General features: G+C 42.7%; 1 protein-coding gene across 15 annotated transcripts in view; it reads left to right on the top strand.

The window, feature by feature from the left end:
- FMN1 (formin 1) overlaps positions 1–18,744 on the top strand; it is a gene marked incomplete at its 5' end in the record, with an annotated part of 414,033 nt that overhangs the window by 122,036 nt on the left and 273,253 nt on the right. For 12 of the 15 annotated variants that reach the window (XM_082734303.1, XM_082734305.1, XM_082734302.1 and 9 more), the window contains one exon: positions 13,105–13,222. The exons of 1 other annotated variant lie outside the window; for it this stretch is intronic. In XM_082734303.1, the coding sequence (XP_082590429.1) occupies positions 13,105–13,222 (118 nt within the window). Of the gene's footprint in view, positions 1–9,693; positions 11,488–13,104; positions 13,223–18,744 lie in introns of those variants that run through there. 2 more of the 15 variants (XM_082734295.1, XM_082734296.1) reach the window with 2 other exon arrangements.

The following is an 18,744-nucleotide window of genomic DNA, read 5'->3' as shown; positions in this document are numbered from 1 at the left end:
CAATGTGAGGGAGAACTGTTACAAAATACCATCTTCACTTGACTTTATGGTAATGAAAAGAATGAACATTTAGAATCAGAGTGATTTAGTTCAAATCCTGGCTTTGCCACTCATTGGTTGTGTAATCATAGAACTGGACTAATTTCTTTGAACCTCAGTATTAACATCTATAGCAGTGCCCGGTACAGTCACTAGCCGTATGTGGCTATTTTCTTTTTAAGATTTTATTTATTTTTAAAGGTTTTATTTTTAAGTAATGTCTACACTTGACATGGAGCTCGAACTCACAACCCTGAGGTCAAGACTCATGCTGTACTGACTGAGCCTACCAGGTGCCTCCACATATGTGGCTATTAATTAAAGTTAAATAAAATTTAATATTTACTTTCTCAGGGCGTCTAGGTGGCTCAGTCAGTTAAGCATCTACCTGTGGCTCAGGTCGTGACCCCAGGGTCCTGGGATCCAGCCAGCTTCAGGCTCCTTGCTCAGCAGGGAGTTTACTTCTCCCTCTACTCTTCCCCCTGCTCGTGCTCTCTCTCTCTCTCTCTCTCAAATTAAAAAAAAAAAAAAAAAATTGTCTCTCAGTCACATGAGCCACAGTTTAAGTGTGCATAGGCCACATGTAGCTAGTTTCAACTGTATTGGAGACACAGATAGAGATCATTTCCATCACTGAGGAAACTGGCACTGAGCAGCATTCATCTACAAAATGGGGTAATTGATGGCTTTTCATAGAGTTATGGGAGGGGTAGGGAAGGCAAGAGAAAACTCCTATTAAAAAAAAGGTAGCGTGGGGTGCCTGGTGCCTTCGGCTCAGATCATGGTCCCACGGTCCTGGGATCGAGCCCTGCATTGGGCTCTCTGCTTGGCGGGGAGCGTGCTTCCTCCATCTCCCCTGCCCCCCACCCGCCTCTCTGCCTCTCTCTGTCAAATAAATAATAAAATAAAATCTTAAAAACAAACAAACAAACAAACAAACAAACAAAAAGCTAGCGTGGTGCCCACTTGGGAGAAGAGTGACTCCCTACAAAAGGCTCATTCTCTCCCCCTTCTTCCCTCAGGCATGCTCTTCTCACCTACCTCCATTTTGTTTTAGGTAAATCCATACCTTCCCTCATTTTTCAATTGTCTCTTTTTAAGTATAAAAAACATATGTACTTTAAAATAATACCTGGACCTTTGGTGTTTGAACTGATGGTCTCAAGATAACTTTTACCTAAAAGAAATTAAGGAAGGAAAGAAAGAAGATACGCAGTTATCGCACAGCCAATGGCTGTCTGGTTTTACTCTTCGGGAAGAAGGAGAGTAGAGGCAGCAAGAGGAATCTATGGTTTATTAGATTCCAGATCTTCATCTAAAACTTAAACCAGAATGAAATGCTTTTGTTATGGACTCCATGCTTTCTGGAGTGATTGTCTGTGTGGAGCATAAATACTATTTATTTTAGGAAAGCCCAAAGACCTTTAGAAACATGTTCTAAGACATTCTGAACCTTAAAGAATGCTCCTTTTCTACCCCCACTCCCCTCCAGCTTAACAACTGAGTCTCAGCCTTTCCTTCTTGCCCTTACATTATTTTATTTTGCCATGGACATTTAGTCCATTTCCAGAGAACCTTGGGTACTGTTTGGTAGAATTAATCTCTGAAATATTTGATCCTAAGACCCTAACCACTAATGTAATAACTATTTCAGGCTTGGTTTTTGTATTTGTAAGAGTAAGGAAATTTTAAATGAACTAACACCTTGGATGCCTGATGTGTTGGCCTAAAATCAGAACAAGAAAACGGTCAGTGCTCTGCTGTTGCTGACCTGGGCACTTTCCAGGCCAGCCACTATCTGGGAACACCCCTTTCCCACAGCAGGGAAAGTCACAGCACTAAGGATACACACCTTGAGTTTCAGCAGCCCCATGTGTCAGTAGACTCTTGAGAAAAGGATTTTCTTATTTATTTACTTATTTATTTATGTGTTTATTTATTAATTTATTTGGTTATTTAGTTAGTTATGTGTCAGAGAGAGAGAGACAGAGCCCAAGCTGGGAGAGGGAGAGAGAGAAGCAGGCTCCCCAATGAGCAAGGAGCCTGATGTGGGACTCAATCTGGGATCCTGGGATCATGACCTGAGCCGAAGGCAGAGAGACACTTAACTGACTGAGCCACTCAAGCTGCCCTAAGAAAAGGATTTTATTGAGAAAATCCAAGTTCATGGATTTTTTTTTTTTTTTCCTGAAACGATTGAGTTGGTTTAAAACTCATCTTGGAGGGGTGCTTCAGGGGCTCAGTCACTGAGCGTCTGCCTTCGGCTCAGGTCATGATCCCAGGGTCATAGAATGGAGGCCCACATCGGGCTCTCTGATTGGCAGGAAGCCTGCTTCTCCCTGTCCCTCTGCTTATATTTCCTCTCTTGCTGTCTCACTCTCTGTCACATGAACAAATAAAAACTTTAAAAAAATCATCTTGGAGGGGCACCTGAGTGGCTCACTCCATTAAGCGTCAGACTTGGTTTCAGCTTAGGTCATGACCTTAGGATTGTGAGATATTGGGTCCCAGGTTGGGCTCTATGCGCAGTGGGGAGTCTGCTTGGGATTCTCTCCCTCTGCCCCTCCCACAAACTGAATGTGCATATTGGTGTTCTCATGGTCTCTCAGAAAGAAAGAAAGAAAGAAAGAAAGAAAGAAAGAAAGAAAGAAAGAAAATCTAAAAAAAGATCATCTTGGAGTACAGGAAAAGTTATAAATAACACGATGAACTTTGTCTCCTACACTAGCCATCTGAGAGAATTTTAGAGTAATTACTCCCTTTAGGTGATGCAGATGGACAAAACAATCCAAAGAGTCTTGGCCCAAAGACATCCAAAGGGATTCTTTTTTTTTTTTTTTTTAAGATTATTTATTTATTTGACAGAGACAGGGAAAGAGGGAACACAGCAGGGAGAAAGAGAGAGGGAGAAGCAGGCTTCCCACCAAGCAGGGAACCCAATGCGCGGCTCAATCCCAGGACCCTGGGATCCTGAGCTGAAGACAGAGGCTTAATAACTGAGCCACCCAGGCATCTGCAAAGGGATCCCTTTAAAGGATTTTCTTCAATGCTGTGTTCATTCTTGGCACAGCTGCAGCATGGTTAGGTCTTATATTCAGTAGGCCTCTCTATAACAAATAATCCCGTTCAAACCAAAGGGCTCCTCTGCCCAAGTGCGTATGTGGAAGGAGTTGAGAGGGGTGGTTTCCTGCTTGGCCCATCAGATCATCAGTAAATACTTTTTTCATACTGGTAACATTAAAAAAAAAAACTTAGATGCTAGTTGATGGTTCTAAGAAGGTTGTTCTTTGCTAAGAAAGTGTATCATACCCATATAGTGCCTACTATATGTAGGCATTGATGAGAACGCCAAATATATTAGCTCACTTAATGCTCTTAACAATCCAAGAAGTAGGTACTCTTCTTATTCCCAGGATTCTGGTGAGGAAGGCGAAGCAGAGACTGGTTGCCCAAAGTCAAGCTTCTTGAAGAAGCAGAGTAGGATGTGAGCGCAAGACCCACAGCCAGGATCTTAACAGTACGCACTGCCCAAGCATTCCTGATTACTGAAAGACCACAGACACACTGCTGTCTTACTTGCTTCCATCCTCACAAGGAGGCCCCGGTCTCTCCTTTTTAACTTTCACAGTCTTTTAGTTTGTTATCAACAGTCAGCCCATTTCCCATGAAGATTTGATGCTGCTCCATGGAACCAGTCTTAGAAACATTTTACACTAGGACTGCTCGGTGGAAAAAAAGCCTTAATCACTGACACCTGCCCTTGCAGCCTGTCAATGCGGGGCAGGTGCAGCCTGTGGCTGTTGTTGTTTTTTAAGAACAGTTAGTAAGAACAGTTGCCAGCTTCTCCTAGGCTGACTTAGAGGGGCTGTTGCAAGTGATGTGTTAGTGCGCAGGGAGGAGCTCCACCATGAAGGGAGGGAAGATGTTACAAACCCGAAACAGAAAGGGGAGCTTCAGGAGGTCTCTGGATTTGTCTTTTATTTGGTCTCATGACTCCATTTCGGAGATGTGGAGAACAAACATAAGGAGGGTGCTGTTGGGGAAGAAGGTAAGCTCACAGGCCAGGGGCAATAGGGAGGGGGGAGGGGAATAGGGGTTAGGGTACCTTGTTTCCTATCCTGCTGCTGCACTTAAGTAGTGTGAACTCATACCAGTTCTTTGGCTTTACTTGACTTCAAATGGCTTCATTTTTTTTTAATATTTTATTTATTTATTTGAGAGAGAGAGAGAGAATGAGACAGAGAGAGAATGAGAGAGAGAGAGAGAGCATGAGAAGGGGGAAGGTCAGAGGGAGAAGCAGACTCCCTGCCAAGCAGGGAGCCCGATGAGGGACTCGATCTTGAGACTCGAGGATCATGACCTGAGCCAAAGGCAGTCACTTAACCAACTGAGCCACCCAGGTGCCCCCAAACAGCTTTATTTTTAAAACAAGCATGTTGAAGTAGTTGATTACTAATATTGGGTTGTCTGACACTGAAATTAACCTCACTTGCTTTACTTTTCCCTGGCCTTTTTGGGGTTTTATGAGACTTGGGGGAGGAATTATCTAAACAGAATGATATGGGGGAGGGCTGCAAAGAGTAGAAGTTGGGAGGAGTTTAGGAGGTTTTTCTTTTAGGCCATGTCCAATTTCTGCAAATTGACTTAAACAAGACTTGTTAATGGTGATTCCTCTAATCTTATGAGAGTCAAGAAGCTGGGTTTTACTGATGGTTCTCGGGCAACAGGGCTTTTTCGTTGCAATCACTCTTGCAGGCTTATTTCACCAGGTGTCAGTTTGTTGGACTGATGTTCTTATTATCATGAAGAACAGTTGCCTTTTGCCTCAGTCTGAGAGGATGGTGAGATGGGAGAAACATGGAGAACTCACTGCTAGTAAATTCTCCACACAAATATGTGTCCAGTTTTCAAGTAGCTGGGTACCAATGGTTTTCTTTTTTCTTCTTCTTCTTTTTTTTTTTTTTTAAGGTTTTATTTGTTTATTTCAGCGAGAGTGAGCATGAGCAAGGGGGAGCAGCAGACAGAGGGAGAAGCACACTCCCTGCTAACCAGGGAACCCAATGTGGGACTTGATCCCAGGACCCTGAGATCATGACCAGAGCCAAAGGCAGATGCTTAACTGACTGAGCTGCCCTGGTGCCCCTGATTGTTTATAACAAATTGGTTAATGAATAAAGTGTATATATTTGTAATCAATATCCGATATCCTGAGCTTTAACAATCGGTACCTATTGTTTTTAACAAATAGTTACAAAGAACATCACAAGGGTCAAATGCTACCTATTTTAACTTAGCTAAGTTGGGCCACTTTATCTGGCCTCTTGCACATGTATAGCTACTATAGGGCTTAAGGCTCTTGAGGTTAAAACTGTCAAGGAGCATGAGTTTCCTGTCCCTACTAGCTAGATTAAGAATCAGATGGACAGGAGACAGATTAGGAGAAAATCAAATTGAATTTTGTGCATACAGGGAAGCCAGAAAGATATAATTCCAAAGATAGGCAAAATGAGGTATATATGTTGCCCTAAACTAAGGAGAAGGAGGATGGGGTCTGGGACTCCGAAGGGAAGGAAGGCAATTCACAGGGCAACAAGAGCAGATGTTTGGTAACTAGATGTTTGTCCTGCCATACAGATGGTCACTCAGATAAAATTTATCTCTGGGAATAACCATTATTCTGAGGAAGACCTCCAATTTAGATTCTTCTGTGTGTAGTTAAGAGAGGAGCAAAAGTTTCTCTTGAGCCTGCAAGGTCTCAATTGCCTTCAACACAAAATAACCTTCATGCCACAGCGGCCTATCTTGGGGTGACCTGCCACTGACCAGTACAAAACAAAGGAGATTCAGGGGAGGTTGTAAAGGAAAAAGTCTTGGCTGGTACTGGTTTTGTGTAGTAGGCATTTAAAAAGTATGCATCGCAGAATAAGACACTGAGATAAATGATGTCCAGAAGAAGTGATTATTTTTCCCCCTGAAAATGTTAAAGCATTAAATAGATTCATTTTTCAGAACCAATCAACTAAGATCACATTTGTAGGCTTCTTAAAAATTCTAGAAGAGAGCACAGGCAATAATGTCTCTGATGTTGGCTGTAACAGTATATTTCTAGATATGTCTCCTGAGGCAAGGGAAATAAAAGCAAAAATAAACTATTGGGACTATGTCAAAATAAAATGCATCTGCACAGTGAAAGAAACAACAGAACTAAGAGACAACCTACTGAATGGGAGGAGATACTTGCAAATTACATATCCAATAAAGGGTTGATATCCAAAGCATATAAAGCGTGCCTACAACTCAACACCCAAGAAAACCAAATAATCTGATTAAAAATGGGCAGAACACATGAACAGGCATTTCTCCAAAGGAAACATACAGATGGCCAATGGACACACAAAAAGAAGCTCAACATCATTCATCAGCCAGGAAATGCAAATCAAAAGTACAATGAGATATCACCTCACACATTCATCAGAATGGCTAACATCAACAACACAAGAAACAAGAAGTGTTGGTGAGGATGTGGAGAAAAGAAGTCCTCATGCACTGTTGGTGGGCATGCAAATTGGTGTAACCATTGTAGAAAACCGTATGGAGGTTCCCCCAAAAGTAAAAAATAGAACTGCCTTATAATCTAAGAATTGCACTACAGGGTATTCCTTCCCAAATACAAAAACACTAACTTAAAGGGATACAGGCACTCCTTTGTTTATCACAGCATTATTTACAGTAGCCAAAATATGAAAGCAGCCCTAGTGTCCACTGATAGGTTAATGGATAAAGAGGTGGTGTGTATATATATTTATATTCACTTATAAATATATATACTTTATCCATTAATCATATATATAATTACTATGTATAATAATATACCTATATATAGATACATATCTATACTATATGTAATTATATATATAATTAAACCATATATATGTGGTAAAGATATTTATCTATAAAATATATATTTGTGCTATATATACCACATATATGTGGTCTAACATATAAACATAAATATTCTGTTATGTATAACAGTATTTCTCAGCCGTAGAAAAGCATGAAATCCTGCCATTTGCAACAACACGGATAGAGCTAGAGAGTATAATGCTAAACAAAATAAGACAAATACCGTATGATTTCACTCATATGGAATTTAAGAAACAAAATGATTCAACAAAGGAAAGAGAGACACAGACAGACAAAATAAACCAAATAACAGCCTCTTAACTATAGAGAATGAACTACTGGGGAGGTGGGTAAGAGGATGGGGGGATACAGTGGATGGGGATTAAAGAGTACACTTCTCATGATGAAAAATAAAGTAAAATGGTTTAAAAAAAATCGCAGTCTTCTTATTTGAACATTATAGGCCAACGTTTTTCAGTTCCTTCAATGACCAGCAATAGTAGCGTTTCTCATAGTGCGAGAGAGGCTGTCGTCGAAGACGTGTTTGAATGACCATGCTGCTCTTTCTTTCTTATCCTATTTAGAGGTCACTGCTTGCTTTCATTCCGAGTTGTTTTAGGTCCACCTCTTGTGAGTCAGACTGAGTTGAGAGTGTGAAGGACTTACAGTGTAAGAACAAAGTATCACCTTTTTCTTGGCGGATTTCCCCTATTAAACGTAGAAAGCTGGAGTTTCCTTCGTCTGTATATCCCCAGAGCCTCGTGCACAGTTGGTGCTTAAAAGCAGTGGTTGGATGAATGCATCTTTGTCATAGAATTATGCTTCATAAATGGAGGAGAATTGTATGGGGAGAGCCTCTTACTGTGTCACAGAATCCTTGCACAGACTCCTGTGTCTTTTCTGGGACTAGTACACAAGCCATCTCAGAAACTTATTCTGGAAATCAGTAATTAGTGAGGTCCGAGGAAATGGAGCCTTTCAGTTAAAAAGGACAACACAAAAGAGGTGTCATGTCTCTCCCCGCACTCCTGTGTTAGATGGTCTGTGTAGTTCTTAAGAAGACAGATCTTACGATGTGGTGTGGGGATTCCTTTTCTCCTCCGTCTTGAAGAAGCAGAAGTCTGATTTTTATCGATGGGCATTTCCTCTGGGCAGGAAGCTGTTCTAAGACGTAAATGGTGCTGATAAATTTTCTGTGTGTCATGGTGGCCTTTTGATTAAGTGTGCTGGCATGAGTCATCCCAAACCTACTAGCATCAGGAACAAGTGGGAAAGTCTCCATTTGGACTCAAGGCCAAATCAGGGACCCAGAAGTTACATCTTAACTTTCCCAGAGGGGTTGGTGGGATATTCTAATGCGTACTCTTCTGTGTGTGAGGCTTCCTTTTGAAGGCATTGCTAGAAATGTGTTGCAATCAGAATTTCCCAGTCTTAATGCTTTCGGGGGAACATGATTCAAGTCTTCAGTGTGCTATTCACAGCTGCTCCCTTGATGTACATCCACTAACAGTGTTGTTTTGCTTATGGCTACAGCTTTTATTTTGCAGAATAAATTGCTGTTTGTGTTTAACACCTGGGCTCAGTTTTCTTGCAACTTTGGTCAGAGACCCGATGATTAGTTTTCAGCCAGTTTGACTGTCCTGATCCAGCGCAGGAACTTGGCCATCGCAGGTGCTTGCTAAATGCCTGCTGGCTGGACCAGATTTGAAAAACACTGAGACCTTAAGGTACGACAGGAAGCTGTCCCAAGAGGCAGCTAGCTATGCTGCTAGGAAACAGCCACAATTTTTCCACGTCCTTGGTTGCTGTGTTCTCAGCATACAGAGTGTTGGAAACTACCTTGAGCTGATGTTTGGTGGTGATTTCGTCCGTCCTGTTCTTGTTTTAGGCAAATTGGGACTGTGATAGAAACTTGACTGACCGAGACGTTTCAGATGTTTTGCCCTTTAGGGGAATGTGGCTCCTTGGGGATCTTGGTTGAATCGCTTTGCCTAACTAGGCAGGTTGTGTGTTGTTACCTTGTAGCATGCCAGGTTTCACTTGGTTGGATCGTTGAAGCAGAGAGGGGTGCCCTTCGGACACCAGGATTCCTAAGGAAACCAGGAAGTTGGAGCTGCTGAGCAGAAGCCTGAGGTTGGCACAGAGTGTGTGGAGGGTAATCATTCGGGCGGGCTGGGGCTGTTTACTCTGCCCGCCTAAGGCGGGTGGACACTGGGCGTGGTGGGCGTGCTTGCCTAAGTACCTGTTTGTAGAACAGTGAGACAGATGGGCTGAACTAAAACAGCAGTAATCTGAAACCAGTCCTGTTGGTCACCCACTCCCCACCCCCAGCCCTAGCAACTGAAATCTGCATTCCAGATGAAACCTGCAGAGAAACGGAAGAAAGCAATAAAACAAAAACAAAAACAAAAACAAAACCTTCAAGAGCAGTAATTTACTGCTTTTGGGAGTTCTGGGCATTTTGAGATCATCTATTCCTTTACTTGCATTTCTTTGCTTTGGGTTTTGTAAGTGACGGTTGATCCTTGTGTGCTGCTAGGTTTTTTGGCCTGGATGAAGCACAGGCTTCCGACCAAAATTTAGATGGCAAGAGGGAGCTTCTCAAAAGCGTTTCTGTCAATTTCTGCTGATTCACTTTTGAATTTCTTGGGCTGCTGGGCGAGGGGGGGGGTGGGGGGGGTGGGGGGGTCAAGGGCTGTCAGGATCTGCTTGCCGGCTCAGCACGTTCTGGAGCCTCCCTTGCTCACCAATGAGGAAGTTGAAAGCTACAGGGAGGCTCTGGGGCGGAGCTCACAGTGAAGTCCTGGGCTGGGATGACTGGGGGCAGGCTGAGTTTCCCTACGACAAAAACCCTTTTGTCCGCGGAAATAAATACGGAAGTCCCAGAGGAGCAGCCTCCCCAGTTCGTGTGTAGTAAGGTGTGCAGCCTCTGCTGCGTCTGGGCAGAAAGCTCCACGGGCTTCTCACAGCTGGCCCCGAGCGTTCCATCCTCGCACACACCCCGGAAGGAGGGCCCAGCAAGTGACCTGAAAGAGCCCAAGCGTGCTTGCTCCGCGGCGGAGAGGCTGCCGGGTCCTGTTGCTCCCTGTCCTGTAAGTTCAGAGCCGATGGTGTGGATAAACTGAGGGAGCAGGGAAAGGTGACAAAAGTCAGAACGTGCACGGAGGGCATTGCCCAGACATGGAGGACGCTGGAGACACTCTGAATGGCAGTGATGATGTCTCGGAACCAGAAAAACCTGAAGCCAGACTTGAAGTGGCTCAGTCGATCCTGAGCAAGTTCTCTATGAAAACTTTGTTTGGGTTTACAAGTAAGTTGGACTCTGTGAAGCCCGACGAGGAAGGCGCAGTGCTGAAGGCATTCCACAGTTTACCTCAGCTGGGTGACCCCAGCAAGGTCTCGGAGCAGCAGCCGGAGGCAGAGGCTCAGGTTCCATCTGACCTTGGAAATGATAGCAAGACTGCAGGGGTGGAAACGGAGTCAGAGGGAAGTCAGGGAGTAGAAGAGGCAGGGATTTCTCTACCTGGTCAAGAGCCACTTCCCCTCAGTGCTCAGAGTGTGAACAGAGACGATGTCCTTTTGGTTCGTGGGACTCTTGTGAACACCACCAGCGATTCGGACTCTGATGATGGTGGCCAGCAGCCAGAAGAGGGGAGCCATGCCAGCCGCCCACAGTCCCCCAGGGTTTTATCTGAGCCGTCTCAGGATCCTAAAGAAAAGCCACGTGATTGTAGGGAAAATAGCACCACTGGGGAAAGGGATGATGCAGAGCTCTGTGCAGAAGGGCCTCAAAGGACTCCACCTGAGATAAGGTGCAAACCGCAACCTGAGAGTGGTGGCCTCCAGACAGAGCGTGGCCCCACGCAAGGACAAGCTGCCGAAGAAAGTTCCCCAGTCCTCCCCGTGGTGACAGACCAGAACGTGAGTGTCGGTGTCACCGAGGATGCCTCGTCTAAAAAAGAAGTCGCCGGAGAGAAGTCGTTCCAGCTTCCGGCCTTTTTCAGTGGGCTTCGTGTGCTGAAGAAGGGGGCCACAGGTGAGGGAGGGAAGACCATCACTGAAATTAAACCAAAGGATGGCGACCTGGCTTTGCTCAAATTGACACAGCCCGTTCAGAAGTCCTTAGCGCAGGCAGGGCCTCAGACCATGAAGGCTGGGGAGAAGACAACGGATCCGAAGGCCACTCCCACTCTCCTGGAGCAGCTCTCTCAGCTGTTCGTCCTTGACATGCCCAAAGCAGAAGTGAAGGCAGAAGATCCTGAGCAGCCCAGGAAGGAGGAGATGGGCTGCAGTGCTGCCCAGGAGAGCCAGGGCGGCCCCAGCGGAGCCCAGACCCAGGGTGGAGAGGTCAAGCCAAAGCCCCCAGAGACAGCCCTTGAGGCCTTTAAAGCCATATTTGTCCGTCCCCCCAAAAGGGGGACCACAGCTGACGCGTCTGAGCTGGAAGCCCTCAAGCGCAAGATGAAGCATGAGAAAGAGTCCCTAAGAGCTGTGTTTGAAAGATCAAGGTCAAGGCCGGTCGATGGTCCCTCTGAGTCCAAAAGCGTATGTAGAATTGGGTTTGGGGTTTTGTTGTAAGATGCAATGCTGCTGTATTTCTTTTTCATCTTTCCTGTCAAAGTGAGTCCCAGTTACTTGTTATTAGTGAATCTTTTCTAGGTAAAAGGGGATTACGATCAAATCACCCTTGCAAGGAGTATAGAGTTAAACTAGGGAATTCTGTTTTTCTTCTATTTTTCTGGAGGGTCCTAAGAGGGATATACATAATGATGTGTGGGCAGAAAGGGGAAAGGGCCACTCTGAGTTTACGCATTAATAGTAGATGTTCCTTTCTTTTTTAGGATTTTATTTATTTATTTGAGAGAGGGAGAACATAAGCAGTGGAGAGGGAGAAGCAAGCTGTCCGCTGAGCAGGGAGCCCAAACCGGGGCTCCATCCCAGGACCCTGGAATCATGACCCGAGCTGAAGGCAGATGCTTTACTGACTGAGCCACCCAGGCGCCCCAGTAGTAGATGTTCTTATAAAAAAATAAAGCAGCACAAGGAAGTGATGCTGTAGCAAGAGCCCGCATTTCCTCACCTCTTAGTTAGACCTCTGCAACAACTCTGTTTTAACTTTGAAGTCTGCCATTTGGCGAAATATGTGTTTGTGATATGATTAAAATGTTCCATGTTTGTTACAAGGCATCCTGATCACTGGGTTTAATCATTTAGTTCTAACTCACCATTGATTGGTTGGGTGACCTCAATCACCCAGAGCCTCCATCCCCTCATCCGGCAAGATGAAGAAAATAACCCTTACCTTACGCAGTAGTCGTGAAGAGTGAGTGAAGTTAGCCCATGGTAACCATCTCATTAGTGAGCTAGTGTTACTATTAAGGAGATTAATTCGGGTAATCTATAAAGACTAGCAAACCCCTGTCCAGTAGATCTTAAATGTTCATAAGAACAATAGAATTTTAGTATCTCCTCAGTCTTGAATTATCATCCCCTATTATAGTTGATCAGTTGAAGCGATAAAAATTTAAAAATCTTTTGGAAACATTCTTAGGATGTAGTTGAAAATTGAACACAATATGGCATTCTCCAAGTAGTAAAAATCAGCCCCTATAAAAAATGGCTTCAATATGAAGGCCATGTCATTTATTTAAAGAAGAGAAAAAGGAATTGAGATCAGCAATGTTGAGGGTTTAGAGAAATATTTCCTGACCCACATACAGCTGGTGTTTATGGAAAATGCAGAGCTAATCTTTGTATTATAAAATACCCTGGAGTAGTTTGGGATACATGTATAATCATCCCTATAAATGTACCTAGGTACAATGCATATATAACTGTACCTTCAGTTTGATGTTGGTGATTTAAAAAAAGTTATATGATAAATGTCATCTATTAATGTTTGTTTCATACTTGGCCTTGAGGGTTTTGTTTGGTTGGTTTTGTTTTGTTTTTGTTGTTGTTTTTTCCACCCTCACTGATCACTTTACCTTTCTGGAAAAGGGTCACTCTGTAGGGAGATGTTTCAATTATAGTGACTGAGCACAACATGCAACTGACCATTTAAATTAATTTTGGAGTTAGAGGCAGCATGTCTTCAGGGGTTAATTCGCTGTGGCCACATTTCATATAACGTGTCCTTTTCTTTACCTGCTTTTTCAACAGCCTGACCACAGCCCTACCGAGCAGGACGATAGGACTCCGGGCAGACTCCAAGCTGTCTGGCCACCCCCAAAGACAAAAGACACAGAAGAAAAAGTGGGATTGAAGTACACCGAAGCAGGTAATGTGAAAAGAAGCCGGGTACCCGTGGAATGAATCCTTCACCGCCGTGGCTTTTAGTGCTAGTTCGGTCCTCCCAGAATTTGAGTTTTTGTTTCCCTGCAAAATGTAAGGCTGAAGGCTTTTCTTTTTGGTTGCGCTGTTCAAGGGAACATTTGCACAGTTATCATGACTGCATCTCTTCGAGATGAAAGGGGAAGGCCATGGAATGAATGAAGGGCAGCCGGTGTGGAAAGCAGGAGAACCTTTGGGGAGCCAGCAGAGCAGGTAGATTTCACATTCCTCAGGAAGCAGGTGGTGGGCCCTCATATTGTTGGGAGCTGGCAGGGTTGCTCAAAGAGGCCTCGTATGCACCTCCAGAGCTGCAGTTCGATTTTTCTCCCTTTGAAAATGCCTTCGAACTCCAGGAACCTTGTGTGGAGTGAATGTAAAGAGACTGTATCAGTTACTTTTTCCCTTTGGTGAGACAAAGCTTTACTTAATGCATGGCCAATTTTAAAGCAACCCAACTTTCTGGAAACCTTCCCGGGAACTTTGCTTGAATATATTAAAACGGAATGGGCCATTTAGATATTTTTACTCTAACTGAAAAGTTCACAAATTAAAAAAAAAAAACAAAAACCACAAAAAACAGGAATTAGAGGATGGTATATCTTAAATGAATAGATGTGTTTGTGCATCTCTGGTGAAGGGTCTTTGTCTTCTTCCTGAGATTGGAAGATTACCTATTCAGACTTCTATTTTTTTCTGGTTGTCTTAGAGTGTGTGTGTATATGAGGATCAGTCTTTCCATCAGAGAGAAAAACACTTTCCGTTCCTATTCACTGATAGATGTAAATGGATCAAATTTGGGGTGGGTTAGTAATTCGTGGTTTTTCTGCAGTATCATAAGTTACTTCAGTGACTGAGAACACAGATGCATTTTGGGTTGGGAAATGAATCCTCAGTTTACAGCCCGATGGCTTTTAGCCTCCATTTACCCAACTGCAGATTTCTGACTATCCCCAGATATCAGCTACTCCATAGCATTTTTTTTTTCTGCAGTGTTTGACTTCTAGAATGAAAAGTATCTTGGCTTTAGTGAAAAAAACTATATATATATACATATGTATATATATATATATATATATATCTGGAACAGATATATATATATCTGTTCCAGTCTTCTTACCTACAGTTGATTCTTCCTAAATTGTAGTGCTTGTGGTTACAGTCAATGAACCAGCCACCAAATTCTTTCTCATGATCTCGCACAGTTTGCACACTTAAAAGTACTGAAGTTTGCTTTAATGAAAAACCATAATCCTTGCGTGTTTCTTATTCCTAGTTATTAATGGTGCTCCAAGTCCTGTTCCTATCAGTAGATCGTAGCAGTCTTCCTTGTCATGATGAGCATTTGCTGAGCAGAGAAGTTAACTCAATACCATAAATGGTTTTTCAATCCACTTCAAGTAGTATTTGGGGGGTGTTTATATCTCTGCAGTTTCCTTAGTCCATTTCCAGAAGCTCAGAAGAACACTGTGGTTGACCTCATCTGTGGCTTTCCCAGTCTTTGCTTGTCATGATCTGTATTCTCAGAGCTTTCTAAGGTCTTGGATGAGATGGGGGGAGGGCAGGACAGATAATGATAGGGCTGCTGAGTGAGCTGTGCTAGCACAGTGACGGAGAGGGCTGACTGTGGTCTGAGGAAGATCTCCAAGTCCCCACCCAGTTCCCACAGTGGCAATGCTTCCTTACTACACTCCCAGGCTGGTGTTCAGTTCCTGAGAGCCTGCTAGGAGCTGCTATCCTCTTGGTGGTATCAAATAAGAATAAGATGCCACTGTGCCTGACGTAAACTTATTTTTACCCCATCACTTGATACCAGTGTAGGGTTGCCCTATCATTTATTGCTAATTTTGAGGAAGTTAACACTTTTCTTGTGATTTTCTTAAGCTTTTTTTTTTTTTTTTGAGAAAACTGTTGGTTTATTATTTCAAGCATTTTGTGATATTTCCATTGGTTTCCCTGCCTTTCGGGAGACATACGAAATTTGCCACTTGAAGAGAGCACAGAGACAGTGAAATTAGTTGAGATATATTTCAAGGTGTTTGATGTCTTGGACTTTTACATCCACAATGCTCTTTATTTTTTCCTAGGGTATACAAGAATCTAGTGTTCCTATTTCAAGTGTGCTGTTCTGTATTGGCATTTAAGCTCAGTCCTAGGCAGAGCAGGGAATGAGATTGTCTTTGTCTTCAGGAGTCCCCTGGTGTCCTTGTGCTGCCCTCAGCCACTTCAGATTTGCCACTGCTTGGAGTTTCCTTTATATACACAGTTTGTCATTTAGCACTTTTTTTTTTTTTAATTTTTCCCCCTGAGGGCTTACAAAATCACCCAATACTATCAACTCATCTTTTTTGTTCACGGATAAAAAGAAAGCTGATCTCAGAGGACCTGTCCCTTTAAACTAAAGCTTCCAAAATTCTCTTAGTCATGCGAGGGTAACTGCCCACTGCTGCTGTTGCCCACTGCTCAGGAGGCTCTCTGTGCCATTTCCAAAGCATCAGCATCATCTGTAGCTGCTGACATGGTAACGGCCTCCCTTAGCGGGTAAATCCTTTGGCCCTCCAGAGCTTTCAGTGCCATTCTGATCACTCCGTGCTCACCATCAAGATAGGAGCTCTTGGAACTTTGGTGATGTGTCAGCCGAGTGAATCGTCAGCCCCCATCAGAGCCATCGTGCACAGGACTTGTTGGTGCTGAAGTTGACCTCTTCTCCTCAGTAAAGGGCCCCAGTGTTAATTCACTAAGCCTGAGCTTCTCTCCTTAAATGAGAGTGCATTACTCTCTCCCCTCTCTTGTGCTCTGCGTTCTTACACTCTTATCTGTGCAACTCTGCTTTGTGTTTGGGATGCCTCACAATAATTTGGAGGGAAAAGAGCACTACCTCTCTCCCCAGTCCTGGGGAATGAGATTGGAAGAATCCGTTTGACAGACCTCATATTCTTCTCAGAATTGTCTTTTCCCTCCCTGGGTGTAGGAGTTGGCTCTTGAAACAACCTTGTGGGATGATCTTGTTTTTTTAAGGAGGAATCTCTTTCAGTGGCCTTCTCATATCCTTAAATGGTTAATCAACTTCTGTTGAGTCCAGCCCCTTTACTGCTGCAAGACCAGAAACATCTGGATGTAGTAAACTTGATTAGCTTTTGAAGCTTGGGGCAAAGTAAAACTCCATCACAGCAAAGTGAAATGGTGTGTCATGAAACATACAAGGGGGTACCTAAGAAAAATGTCTGCCTTTGTATTGATGATAAAGCAATTCATCTCGTGAGAAACAGATAACCGGTGGTCTCCCTCTGCTATTTCTCTTCTAATATGCTATTCTGTACGTGGCGAGGTGATACAAGGTTTAGAAACTTGTAAAACGAAACTGGAAGGCACAAGAAACTTGGTATCATAGAATCATTCAATCATAGCATTAACACGGGGTTGAACTTTTTATTTCAAATGTGAAAAAAATTATCTAAGCCATATTATGTCACTTTAGTTTTCTTTTTGGTTTGTGAAGGATAATTGCACTTATTTTTTTAAAATTACATATATTAATATACCAACCAGGGTGCTTTTAGGAATCAGGTGACAGACTCAAACTGGCTAATCAGACTGAGAGTTATTTAGAACTCTTTCCAAAGGCATGGGCAGGGTTTCAGGAAAGCACTAAGAGCTGGAGCAACATCTGGCTCTATGGACAGAAACTTTGAAAGCCCTAGACTTAAGGGGTAAGGGTGGGAGAAGCCACTGGGGAAACCCAGAATTTCAGAGGGAGGCTGAGTTGTATGGTGAGGACTGCCCAGAAGGAGTTGTGGCTCTCAGTAGAGGGGTGCAGCCGGTCCCCAGTGACTTGACAGGAAAGGAGCTTGGAAATAAATAGTCTGACTGTCTTCTTTGTCTTGTCTCTCACCATCACTCCCATGGCCAAATCCAAAGACAAGTCCAAGGACTGGGAGCCATTCTCTGCCATTCCATCAGGACAACAGGGCCCAGAATAGAGCTCCAAAGGGGAAAAGGGTAGATCTGGATTAGCAAACCCAGGATACCCAGCACAGTTACACTTGCAGCAGACTCCACATCAACAAGGGGCGTATGTCTCTCAGTCTGCACAGAGGACTGGCGTGCGTTTAACTCCATCACACCTGACCACACAGGCTTTAACACAATGGCGTGAGAAAAAGGCCTGTTTTTTTTTTATCTTGTGGGAGTTTTATGTCTTCTGCTTTAGTGGGTTCATAGGAAATATAGTGGCCATCATTCAGAGCCTTGCTCTGTGAATACCTTTGTCACCTTAATATAGAGAGTTTATTTACTGATCTTAGAAAATTTTCTCTAAGTTTTAAATGTTTCCCTATATTACAAAATAAAATAATGAATTTTGGAAATAGCCAGAAATATCACAAAGCCAAAGAAACTTCCTGTAATTCTGTTTCATAGGGAAACCATTGCCAACATTTTGAATTATGAAAGGCTTATGTGAGTTGAATACTTAAAAGTTTTTTGATCATCTTGTATAGAGCTGCTTTTCACACTTGAAAATGTGACTGTATTTTTTATTGACTACATTTTAACCATGATTATATTTATAGAGATTTAGTTTTTCAAGGTATTTTAGTATAAAAATGGAAATAACAATTCTGTAAATATTTTTGTTCATAAATGTTTAATTAGGATAAATTTCTTGTGATGGAATTGCTAAATGAAAGGGTATAAACCTTAATGTATTCAATATGTATTAATTGCCAAAATTAATTTTTATGCAAATATATTCAGTATGAAAACAGTACTTTTTTTTTTTTTTAAGATTTTTATTTATTAGAGAGAGCACAAATGGGGCTTTGGGGTTGTGTGGGGGGAGGGAGAAATAGATTCCCTACTGGGCAGGGAGCCTCACATGGGTCTCAATCCCGAGCCCTGGGATTGTGACCTGAGCTAAAGGCAGACGCTTAACCAACTAAGCAACCCAGGCACCCTGAAAACAGTACTTTTAAAACAATGAGAAAAGTTTCCATCTTTATCATTTGTCTTTAATTTTACTTGTCTTGTCCAATGTGAAAGCATTTTAAATATTTGTGTATAGTCAAATCTATTTTCATTTTAATATATAACTTTTCTTCTTCTGCTTAAGAAGAACTTTCCTATTCAGATGACCTATTTTTTCAAGTTGCTTAAGTGTTATTTTTTTTTCTAACTTTTCCTTCTTTCCTTCCATTTTATATCAAAAATTGAGTTTGGTGCATAGCTTGAGGTATAGATCTAAGATCACTTTTTCCCCCCTGAGGTGCTAACTTAAAGCAGGCTTCTAGCTTAGTTACTTTCTATGCTAAGCATGGTACTGTTGAGGACTTTCTGTGGTCTTTGTGTTTCCATTTTGTATAGACATCTTAATTATTTCAGCATTAAGATACATGTCAGGATCTGTTCAAGTTTTTATGCAATTAAAAAAAAATCGTTTTGGCTTGCTTATTCGTCCAGAAAACCTTAGTTTTA

Source organism: Mustela nivalis (assembly GCF_964662115.1).
Source record: "Mustela nivalis genome assembly, chromosome: 6".
Lineage (NCBI taxonomy): Eukaryota > Metazoa > Chordata > Mammalia > Carnivora > Mustelidae > Mustela > Mustela nivalis.
The sequence above is the reverse complement of the archived record's forward strand: the minus strand, read 5'-3'. Positions and strand labels throughout refer to the sequence as shown.